The sequence below is a fragment of the Mytilus edulis genome, chromosome 5 (assembly GCF_963676685.1).
Source record: "Mytilus edulis chromosome 5, xbMytEdul2.2, whole genome shotgun sequence".
Classification (NCBI taxonomy): Eukaryota; Metazoa; Mollusca; class Bivalvia; order Mytilida; family Mytilidae; genus Mytilus; species Mytilus edulis.
The window spans coordinates 35428746-35440994 of NC_092348.1; the positions used below are offsets into that span (position 1 = coordinate 35428746).

Sequence of the window (12249 nt, forward strand, 5' to 3'; positions counted from 1 at the left end):
CCAAAAACAGCTAAGATAATATATCCCTAGAGAAGAAAATCCTAAGTATTTCGAAAATTTCAAAGTTTTACAACTAAAAGTGGCGTATACCCGATGGTTGTAAATTAAAAAAAAAATAATAGATAGCAGGATCAAAACTGTAATAATTTGTAAATTTAAAATGCCTAGTGCGACTGATGTTTTCAGGATTATTCCAGAGTTATCTTTCTTTTTGTACAATAAGAAGTATTCGAACTTTCACTATACGTTATGGTTAAAATATAGCTTAAAGGCTTGGTTGATACTAAAACATGACATTGCAAATATTTAAGAAATTTCGAATATATGTATTCACTTTTTTGGGGTCTCATTCCTGTTGTCATCCAATATCTTTTTCTTATACAAAAGGTAATGGTATGCATTCATATTTCGCCAATTAGCATAGCTTATTGTACATTACATTTACTAATACCTTTTTCACTACGAAAACAATTAACTGTCTCAAAGCGTTTAAAAGAAATAAAAATTATCTGTAAATCATAACAAAAAAGTGTACTAGTATGAAGATGCAAATGTACATCTGTAAAGATTTCATAAATACTTACATCTCCGTAATCCTTCTGTGTTGTTCTATTGCCATACTGAAATTGATAAAATAAATTATAACTTTAGCCAACCCTTAAACATATTTTCGATTGTAGAAAAAAAACACCATTGAATTCAAGAAAAAAAACAAACATTTATAGCTTTCTGATAGGTGTGAGCCAAGGCTCTGTGTTGAAGACTGTACTTTGACCTCTAACGGTTTACTTTTAAAAATTATGACTTGGATTGAGAGTTGTCTCATTGGCACTCATACCACAACTTCAATTATCTATTAGGAGTCAACTTACCTTATCCTGCAATTGTGCGTCATTATATGAAGAGGGTTGATCGTTGAATCTCTACAAAAAATTATCAAAATAAAGAAAATCAATTCAACTATACCAATTTATAGGCGATATATATTTTGTGTGTGTAATGGATCAGGGTTTGGTTTTTCGTGTTACCCGACAGAAAAAAATGCATATAGTACTTTAATGAATACACACATGGTATTGCTTACTTTCATATGTTTTGAAATGTCCTGTTTTAAGGAATCTAAGGTTTTGCTTTTCGACCTAAAGGTGCAAAACATTGGCTTTAACATGGCAACTTTTCCCTCACAAATTGATCAAATGTATGCATTTATCAAAAAATGCAAAATGCTGAACACTGTTTTCAAACTTACAAACAAATTCAGAGCAACAACAATAAAGGTAACCTCTTTTGTTTTTCTGGGTAATAAAATGGACAACTCAAGCATTTTCTACTTACAGAAATATAGGCATAGGGTTTTTCTTTTGATAGTACTTATTTGTAGTCGTTCCTTGGAAAGGTTAATACTAACTACAAGCAATTACACAATAGAGGTATAAAACGACTTCTTGTCAGTGTGACGAATAAGCATTATCAAATAAAACATGACAAACATACAAAATTCGAAATTCAAAGCGACATCTGTCACTTTGAAAACTCAAAGCCAAAAATGTACTATAAAAATGGCGAACTAAAGTACAACTATCCGTAGTTAAATAAATCGTGTCACAAAGTTACCAAATTTTTTTTCATTATTTTATCACTTTGTGATTGCAAAACCTGCTGCATTGGCTTGTAGGTGTGAACGTTTTTCGATAACGTCAGGAACGATAACTCGTGGCGTAACGTCATTCGGTATCGTGTTACCTTAATAACCTTTGACCAAAAGATGTTATGTTAGAATTACATAATTATCAGTTGAGAATTTCGGCGTTGTTTTCATTTTACGTGTTTTTGTTATTGTTCCTCTTACCAATAGTACTTTTTTTACTTAACAAACTGTAACAGTGGTAATGATTTTGGTCAAATATACTTACACGTCTATCTGGTGACACGTCTCTCTCTGGCGGTCTTTCAAATCTCTAAAAATCAAAACAAATATTAGCTGGAAATCAAAATTTGGAAACGTATGAAAAATTCTGGTACAAAGCTTACATATAAAGCAATAGTTACATACATGTAAAAAGAAATAAAATACTTCCGTGAAATTAATATATTGTCGGATATGCCGAATAAGTTAGTAAATTCAAATTTTGACAATCAAATTATTGTACAGGTTTTATATCAAAATAAAGCATTCAATTTGTTATAGCGAAAAAAGTAGGTGGTACTCACTCTGTCTGGGCCATTCATATCTCGTCTTTCGTAACCTCCCTGTAAATTATGATTTCAACTTATTATTATGTTTTCATTAATATTGGAGTTTTATATAAAAAAAATTCTATTTGACCAATGTTCAAATCTACTAGGGTAAAATGTTTGCTTCTAAAAAAGAGAAAGTTTATCGTGTTGTTTATTCTTTAGTTTTCTATGTTGTTTCATGTGTGCTGTTGTTTGTTTGTCTTTTTCAATTTTAGCCATGGTGTTGTCAGTTTGTTTTAGATTGATGAGTTTGACTGTCCCTTTGGTATCTTTCGTCCCTCTTTTATGTAAGCATGGAAATGAGCATAGCACTTTTAGTGTATATGTCTTTTCGCTGTTGTCTTCTTATAGGTGATGTTTTTCCCTCGGTTTTAGATTGTCACATGGATTTGTTTTCTCTCAATCGATTTATGATTTACGAACAGCGGTATACTTCTGTTGCCTTTATTTCTAATCTATACTATTAAACGAGAAGACCTCATTTTGTGTGTCGCTTCTCTTCCTTCCACAACAAATCAATCATCATGCCTCTGTGTCCTATAGGTAAAATGTATAGTCGCATTTGTCATCCATTCTTATGATTATTCAGATTGAGTTATTTTGGGAGAAAAACAGCAAAAAGGGAGTCCGGATATGATTCCGTCATCAGACTGAATTTTAGTCATAGATAAGACTTCCGGGTTGAAACATACACAAATACAACCAATCGTTTGATAGATAACAAAAATGAAAAATAAATAAGCCAATCAGAGAGTTCTCAATATCATGGTGTTTAGATCGCAAGAACCACAACTATTATACCTCCTTATAGAGGACAATTATTTTTCGCGTTTATCTACATGTAAACTACGATTATACTACTTTAGTATATATATAGACTCTCTGTATTCTGTTTACTGTTTTCTTTGAAATGTTAACGTTTACTATCTAAGGGGTCATAGCAGTTGCATATATTAAAATAAGTAAAACATGTGACACAAGTACAACCAATCGTATGATAGATAACAAAAATGAAAAATAAATAGGCCATTCAGGGCGTTCTCCATATCATGGTGTTTAAATCGCAAGAATCACAACTATTATACCTCCTTAGAGAGGACAATTATTTTTCGCGTTTCATATCATGGTTATTAGATCGAAAAAACCACAATTATTATACCTCCTTAGAGAGGAGAATTATTTTCGGCGTTTACCTTCATGCAAAGTACGATTATACTACTTTAATAAATAGAAACTCTGTATTCTGTCAGGGACTTTCTATGTAAGTATAGAAAGTCCCTGATTCGGTCTACTGTTTTCTTTGAAATGTTTACTATTTAAGGGGTCATACCACTTGCATATATATTTAAATAAGTAGAACATGCTCAACTTCATCTAAAACTACCTCGACCAAAAACTTTAACCTGAAGCGGGACAGACGGACGGACGGACGAACGAAAAAAACGCACGGATGCACAGACTAGAAAACATAATGCCCATAAATGGGGCATACAAATTTATGGTTGAAAGGGAAAATAGTGATTTGGCAAAAATGAAAGTAAGGTAGAGATAAGAGGGAGGCAGGACCTTTTTCGGGGCGTCGGGATCGGGTGTTTTTAAGCTCGGGATTTGAGGATTGATCCTTACGGAATGCGGGAATATATTTATCGATTTCGTGATTTCGTGATATGAATTTCTTTAAATTCTGCATCTCGGGATTTCATGATTTTAGGCCCGGGATTTCGGGATCAGGACCCCTCCGACCACCCCTCAAATTAGCCTAAGTCGGTCTTAGTCATTTATACATGATTCATATCCTACCATAGGTATGTTAATAAGGCTCTCAAAAGAAAAGGCACTGATGGATTGTTCTAGAAGCATATTTTATTAGACTAATAATGGTCTATATATAAGCAGTTACAGTTATTTCATGTTTAAAACGGTGCAAATTTTTAATTTAATTTGACTTTTACCAAAAGAAGCATTGTAGCAAAGGAGAAAAATAATTGTGGTCTGAGGCCAGAAACACGAAAATAATTGGATTTAACAGAAAGAAAACAAATATCGGACTTTGGAAAAAGGGAGAGGGCTTTTGATACCTTTTATGAAATTCTCCATACATAATATCTTTTACAAAAAATCATCCTATAACAGTTCACAAGCTGTATATGCCCGAGATTTCGCGGGTGTGTTCTTGTGTCATTGAAAATAGATGCAGTTATTTTTATTGATCAAAAATCCTTATTAAAACTAAAATAATGGACGTTGTCTATATAAATTCTACACTTTTAATTCTTTTGTTGGAAATAGGGATTTCATGATAGGAGAATTTATGAAATTTCTCACTCTCATTCGAGTGACCTTAAGCTTGTATGGGTTCAATATTTAAAGCCATACTTACTCTGTCTGTGTATGCACCCCGATCCCGATCATCTGGTCGTCTATCGTACCCCTGTAACGTAAAATATATTGGATGTTACTACGATTCTAATTGCATTTTTGAATATTAGGAACACAGACTTTCCTTCATTTTAAACTCATAAAATATACCAGGTTTATAATTTAATTTGGTATGCAGTTGAACCAAATGTGATCTTAAAGAGCTTAAAATCCTAAAATTCCGAAAGATTGTGGTAGATACTGATAAGGCAATATTTTCTCTTTCGAATAATTCAACATTTTATAAACAGTAAAATTGATTATATCCAACTGTGTCTTTCATTGTAAAGAACAGGGTTTAAAGTGTGCTCTGTCGTCATCATATTATATACCGAATACATAATCAATGCAACAAAAGTTTTTCCTACATAATGAGCAAATATACGAACAATCTGTTTATCAATTGTAAACAAAATTTCAAACATTTTTTGACATACTTTTGGTATGAAGTGTTATTTTAAAAGGATTATACAAATAGTTACTTTTTAAATTTTTATTTCTTGTTTGAGTTTAACGATCTAAAGGGTACATCTTTTGTGTAAACTTTCTGTTTGTGCATATATAATGAAGAAAATTTTGCGTAATGTTGCAACTCCTTTATGCAATTTAAGTTGACCTTAAACACTTTTGCCTGTCACGACTCTTCGATGATTAAACTGTTACAGAAATGCATATAGCTTCAAAATCTGTTTATAGCGAAATATTTAACAAAAGTTCTTCCAAAAATAACACGTCGAGCGCGATTTATTCGGGTCATACATATTGCTTGATTGGTTGATTGGTGTTTGAAGTCACTTTCAACAATATTGTGCTAATTCGTGATGGTCAGTTTTTATTGGCAGAAGAAGCTGGAGTGTTCGGGGAGAACCACCGACCAACGATAGGAAAACTGACAATCCTAGTCAATTAAGATTGGATTCGAGCGCACATGCTGCATGATGGATTCGAACTCACAACCTCACTGTAGACATGGCCATCAAGGCCCTTCGTATTCGTAGCAGGGAAAGATAATGATTCACACTTACTCTATCTGATGGTCCATTCATGTCATCACGCCTATCATATCTCTGAAAATAAAATAAAGATATACTTTCAGAAAATTTTAGACCCCCATACATACATGTAAAGGGTAAAAACGGACCAAAGACATCACTATTGTTATTTGGTATGACAGACGCATTTCGTCTACGTAAGTGTATTGTCGAAATGCGCATCTGGTGCAGAAAAATTGGTATCGTTAATGTTATTTCATCAGTGACACTCGAATAAAAACACATGAAAGGCAAAATTTATAACAAAGTTAAAGAGCATTGAAAAACAAAAATCCAACTTTATTCAATTTAGACGTTATAATAATTCAAGTTCGGATTGAATATTATAATTTAATGTAGTTCTTGTCTTAGTTTTGCCTCAAACTTCTTCTTTTTCACCTTTCAAAAAGATTTTAGTCATATATCTATGCTAATGAGATTGGAATACATTGGTAATATTATTGGTGAAATGCACATTTTTCAGTAATTTTGTGAATAAAACGTGGTGCACAACAAACATTATTTTGAATAAAAAACTAAATACCACAACGAAAACGGGCAATCAAACTAAAAATCAGTCAAAAAAGTCTATGAGCAAATATATGCATATGTGTTAACACAAAATATTCAATTAAAAAAATTCAAATAAGCATACAGTAAGCGCACTAAACCTTCATAAAGTACATTAGCTAAAAAAATATGTTTATTATGAAGCCAAATATATATGTAAGCAAGCTGAAAATAGGCGAACTATACCGGTCGATCTGTGTATGCACCGTCATTATAATGGTGATCTTCTTGATATCGACGGTCATAGTAGCCACCCTGAAATTGACATTCTGTTTAGATGTTTAATTACTTTTCTAAGTTGTATCTCTTGTTCCATTAGTACATGTATGTAATGTTGTCATTTTAGTGTGATATTTAACATTGCCATTAAAGCGCGAGGTTTGGCTAGCCGCAAAACCAAGTTCAACCCACTATTTTTTTTTCTTAAAATGTCCTGTACCTAGTCAGGAAAATGACAGTTGTTATTTTATAGTTCTTTTCTGTGTGTGTTGTATTGTCGTTTTGGTTTTTTGTTGCACTTCAGTGTTTCTGTTTCGTTGTTTTCCTTAATTTTAATGTTGATGTGTTTACCTCAGTTTTAGTTTGTAACCCGGATTTGTTTTCTCTCAATCGATTTATGGCGGTATACTACTGTTGCCTTTATTCCATTATGTATATAAAAATAGCGTGCACTAGTTGTGAATTAAAGGAGAAAATCTTTTAAGAACCATTAGATATTTTACATATTAAATGCACATTGTTTTCAAGTTAATTAAATTGGATGGACAAGTGAAAGTTATAAAGGATTTACTGTACATTGCAATGCATATAAAAAAGAAGATGTGGTATGATTGCCAATGAGACATCTATCCACAAAACACAAAAATGACACAGACATTAACAACTATAGGTAACCGTACGGCCTTCAACAATGAGCGAAGCCCATACCGCATAGTAAGCTATAAAAGGCCCCGAAAAGACGATGTAAAACAATTCAAACGAGAAAACTAACGGCCTTATTTATGTAAAAAAAATGTCCGTTGTTAATTAATTTTTGTTAAATAAATTCATTTTTGGGTGAGTGGATTTAAAACAGCAATATACCGAATCAAATAACATACCCTGTCGGTATATGGTCCTTCTTGTCTGTGGTCGTTGTAACCCTGAAAATAAAAAAAATATATGATTCATTATCTTTGTGCATTCGAAAATATATTTTCTTCCCATTTGATTATATACGTCAAAAAGATTACAAAAATTATCAAAAGTGTAGAACATTTCACGAGAACACACAAATACCAACACTCGACTAGAAACAAAAAAAGCAACAATCATCATCACAGTGTACTAACACATTGCCTATTCTATATTATCCTATTTTATGGCATTTTCTCTTTTTCTTCAATTTTGCAAATAACTTTATTGTTTTATATTAAAGTTCTCCTCCCTTATTCTCAAAAATTAAGTATTTTGTGACCATTTTTTCTCATTTTTCTTTTAAATTTTCCCCCGTTTGTTCTCTATTCCGTAATTCTTATCCAGACCATCAAACACATCTGTAAAAGAACTGAATTGAGAAATTCATGACAACAGAGAAATCTGAGGTATCATAAATAAGATTGATTTAGTATGGTTTCATCCTTTTAACCTACACAGGAGCAACATTTTGCCAAGACAATCTGGTGAAATTTTACGAAACATCTACATATAAATAAACTATATATTCAAAACGAAATTTCTACGTATATTGAAGTTTCACACTCATAAAACTCAACCGTATATAAATAAAAATTTAGATGTGAAAAGATATCCGTGTTTATCACTCTGATGAAGTATAAAGGGCAGGAAAAAGGCCAATATGTTTTGTTTACTAACTGTCGTAAAGAATAATTAATCCATCTGGTCTTTTTGATACCATGAATATAAACATACTATGCAAACACTTTTTAAGTATTGAAATTTCTCATTGCTGTAAAATGAAACTTAAGATTGAGAAATTGCTTTTTATGTGATATATGTTGTGTAAATATGAAAGGAGCACGATAACAAACTCGACGGGAATCTGCGAAAAAAAACCCTGCAGAACAAAGACCCAATCAATCATACTTCACTACTTACGATTTAAAATAAATAATACTGCATTCTTTCCAAATAAGCTTATCTTGAATTGTATATTTATAATTCGGAAGGAATTTTCGTAATCTGATATAAGTATCATTGTTCTTTAGATTTAACGTTGTTTAAATAAAAGTACATATAAGTTTTTCTGGCACATAAGCTGTTAAACGAAGACTCTTTTAAAAATGGTCAAACAGGTGCCTTTCTGTTTTAGGATCTATAATCTTCGTTTAAGACTGTTCTTGTTTAATTTATCCATACATCTGTTTCATCGCTGTTCATTTGTGTTGTTTGTGTATTGCTCTCCAATTTTTAATTTCTTTAATTTCTTTATAATAGTTTGTTTACTATTTTAAACCTATTGTTCAGGACTGCTTTAATATTGGAAAACTGCAAACTTTACACGAAGTGTGGGAGATTATACTGATATTCATTTGAAGCCATACTGAATCTGCTTGTTTCAGTCAAACTCTAAATAGTCAAACAGTAGCATCGTTACTGAAATGTGTGTTGCACGGGTGAAAAAGAAACGAAGGTTTTACAAATGGGATAAAATAAACTTATGCATTGGACGGCTTCTTTACGTCCAATAAATACATGTTCCTTGTCACCTTATTTTTCTTTTGTAAAGCCTCCACATTTCCATGAAAATATGTGAATATATATGTTCAAACTCTTTTAGGTCATTTTTTAGTAGCAATAAACAAAAAAACAATGTTAATTGGACATGCTTTGATACTATATATGCCCTTGAATTTTTACTAGATAACATTTTTGTTCGCTTTGGGGATCCCGTATATCGTCAGATTATCGGAATTCCAATGGGGACTAACTGTGCACCACTTATTGCGGACCTGTTTTTGTATTGTTGACAATTTATGACAAAAATAAGCAAAGACCCATCGAAACAACATCTGATAAACAAATTTAATAATACTTTTAGATATTTGGATGATATTTTGGCTCTCAATAATGACGACTTCAGTATGTATATTAATGAAATTTATCCTGTTGAACTTACTTTAAATAAAGCTAATACTAACAATGACCACTGCCCTTTTCTCGATCTTGATATCTATATCACTAATGGAAAGCTGAATACTTAAATTTATGATAAAATGGATGATTTTTCATTTCCTATCGTTAATTATCCGTTTTTAGATGGTGACGTTCCCTTGTCACCATCTTACGGTGTTTATATATCTCAACTTGTACGATTCGCTCGTGTATGTAATAATGTTTTAGATTTTAACGAGAGAAATTTATGTATTACTGAAAAATTATTACACCAGGGTTTTCGATATCACAAACTAGTCAAAACATTTACTAAATTTTATCATCGGTATAAAGACATCATTCGTAAATATAGCTCAACATGCAGACTTCTAATACGTTCAGGTATTTCACATCCAATTTTTTATGGAAATATTCTTAATAGAGCACAAAGGTGTCAGTATTCACCTCAGAAACTTACAAAACCTTTGAATAGACTTATTAAGAAGGGATATAATTACGATACTGTTGTCAAGTCATTAAAGATTGCATATTTTGTCGTTAATATTGAGTCACTGATAAAGTCTTTGCATCGGAACTAAACACATTTCTTCTAAAAACAGTTGTTGGCATGACACGGGTTATGTTCTTCTCATATATGTTATAATGGTATGATACTAAACCCCTAACGGGAAGGATTGTGCCTGATGTTCATATGATGAAATCATAATCTTTTAGTCAGTTTAATTGAAGTCTGGAGCTGGCATGTCAGTTAACTGCTAGTAGTCTGTTGTTATTTATGTATTATTGTCATTTTGTTTATTTTCTTTGGTTACATCTTCTGACATCAGACTCGGATTTCTCTTGAACTGAATTTTAATGTGCGTATTGTTATGTGTTTACTTTTCTACATTGGTTAGAGGTATAGGGGGAGGGTTGAGATCTCACAAACATGTTTAACCCCGCCGCATTTTTGCGCCTGTCCCAAGTCAGGAGCCTCTGGCCTTTGTTAGTCTTGTATTATTTTAATTTTAGTTTCCTGTGTACAATTTGGAAATTAGTATGGCGTTCATTATCACTGGACTAGTATATATTTGTTTAGGGGCCAGCTGGAGGACGCCTCCAGGTGCGGGAATGTCTCGCTACATTGAAGACCTGTTGGTGACCCTCTGCTGTTGTTTTTTATTTGGTCGGGTTGTTGTCTCTTTGACACATTACCCATTTCCATTCTCAATTTTATTACAAAATACGGTTTTGAATTCCTTGGACGAAACATGCGCACAACGTCCATTGCTATTTGTCCGATGCATATCTTATTCCTCCTAGTTACGATTTAACGTAATTTTTCAGCGTCGTAAACTAAATACTTACTCTGCCTTGATCCATAGGTATTCTCGTGTCATCACGGGCCTATTAAAAAAATGAATTAAAATACAAATTTAAACATTGTTTTAACATAAACCTGTAAGAAAAATAAATTTATCATTTAGAAATAGAAGCAAATGGGACAATCCTACAGGATCCTACAGTGTAGAAATGTTGAGAGAGCATCGGGTTCCAACCATCAATAAGTTTGCTTTGCATAACCTGTCTTGGAATATTAACTTTGTCATCAAGTGTTATATTTATAAGCTTTGTAATGAAACTGAAGTTGTTATATTTACAATAGGTGTTTAATTATAGAAATTGTGAAATTTTTGTGCTGAAAAACGAATCATTTCATTCTGTCCAATGTTACCAATCTGTATGAAAACAACTAAGATTATTACAACGTATCTTTCCGCCAATAACAGCTTATTCAAGCAACACTATTTAAACATTGTTTATGTCGTGCTAACAGTTATCGTGTTTAAAAAAATTGCATATCATATTAACTTGAAAATGTAATTGATACTAGATTATATATACATTGTTAGTATGCATAATTGATAGAAATGAGTAAAAATAAAGTGCTATCCTATGATATGTATAAACAATAATTAAAATTGAATAAAAATTAACCAGCTATCAACTTAGAAATGGAAATATTCTTTATTCAAATTTCAGCTTTATAAAAAAGAAGATGTGGTATGATTGCCAATGAGACAACTCTCCACAAGAGACAAAAATGACACAGAAATTAACAACTATAGGTCACCGTTCGGCCTTCAACAATGAACAAAGCCAATACCGCACAGTCAGCTATAAAAGGCCCCGATACATGTATATGCGACTTTTGTCTTTATATACAATTCTGTCCAAGTTTTATGTTTAAAATTTTACTTTCAGATTCAACATGTTAATAGCATATATATTTTGTCATTGCAAGAGCTGTTAATATAAGAATTATACGCTGTGTTTTGAAAATTTATATGGAATAAAAGCAAGTGAGCTTACATTTTGCATGAAACGCGGAATACCTGCGGTTCCTCTCGTACTGAGCAGGATTACCATTGCAACGACTTGTCATCAGTAGGGTAAAACTAAACAAAAGCAGTAATTTCAATTCTATAGTGAAAAGCATATGATATGAACTTTATTTCCTCAGACTGTGAATGGATCATTAATTGTCTAAAGTTTGAAACGTTTCAAGAAAAGGGCGGACATTAATTGCACCCTAGTATAACGAATTCAATTTCAAAATAATAAACGAGAAATATTTTTTTAAGCATGTCATTATTGTATGCAACAAAACAAAATGTAGATGATACATATACCAATGCAAAACAAGCAATATATGATGTGTTAAATCACATGATGTGGCAAAAATGGCCTTAAAGTATGACTGAGAAGCGATCAAAGCAATCATATACCCTTCGAGGGCGAGGTTGATATAGCCGCTGGTTCATTTCCTCGGTGTTGTAATATGTTTGAGGAAAGGGCCTTGTAAAGTTTGAATCCTGAAAGAAAACATTATAAAGCT

The 12249-nt window shown here is 32.1% G+C and overlaps 1 protein-coding gene across 25 annotated transcripts in view; it reads right to left on the minus strand.

Moving 5' to 3' along the window:
• Window positions 1-12249, minus strand: part of LOC139523528 (uncharacterized) — a 38864-nt gene that overhangs the window by 14905 nt on the left and 11710 nt on the right. For 11 of the 25 annotated variants that reach the window (XM_071317608.1, XM_071317611.1, XM_071317621.1 and 8 more), the window contains 10 exons: window positions 12140-12226; window positions 10719-10757; window positions 7358-7399; window positions 6444-6512; window positions 5682-5723; window positions 4619-4669; window positions 2212-2250; window positions 1914-1958; window positions 873-923; window positions 585-620 (listed from right to left, as the gene is read on the minus strand). In XM_071317608.1, coding sequence (XP_071173709.1) covers window positions 585-620; window positions 873-923; window positions 1914-1958; window positions 2212-2250; window positions 4619-4669; window positions 5682-5723; window positions 6444-6512; window positions 7358-7399; window positions 10719-10757; window positions 12140-12226 — 501 coding nt within the window. The remainder of the gene's footprint in view (window positions 1-584; window positions 621-872; window positions 924-1913; window positions 1959-2211; window positions 2251-4618; window positions 4670-5681; window positions 5724-6443; window positions 6513-7357; window positions 7400-10718; window positions 10758-12139; window positions 12227-12249) is intronic. The other 14 variants (XM_071317606.1, XM_071317614.1, XM_071317610.1 and 11 more) reach the window with 3 other exon arrangements.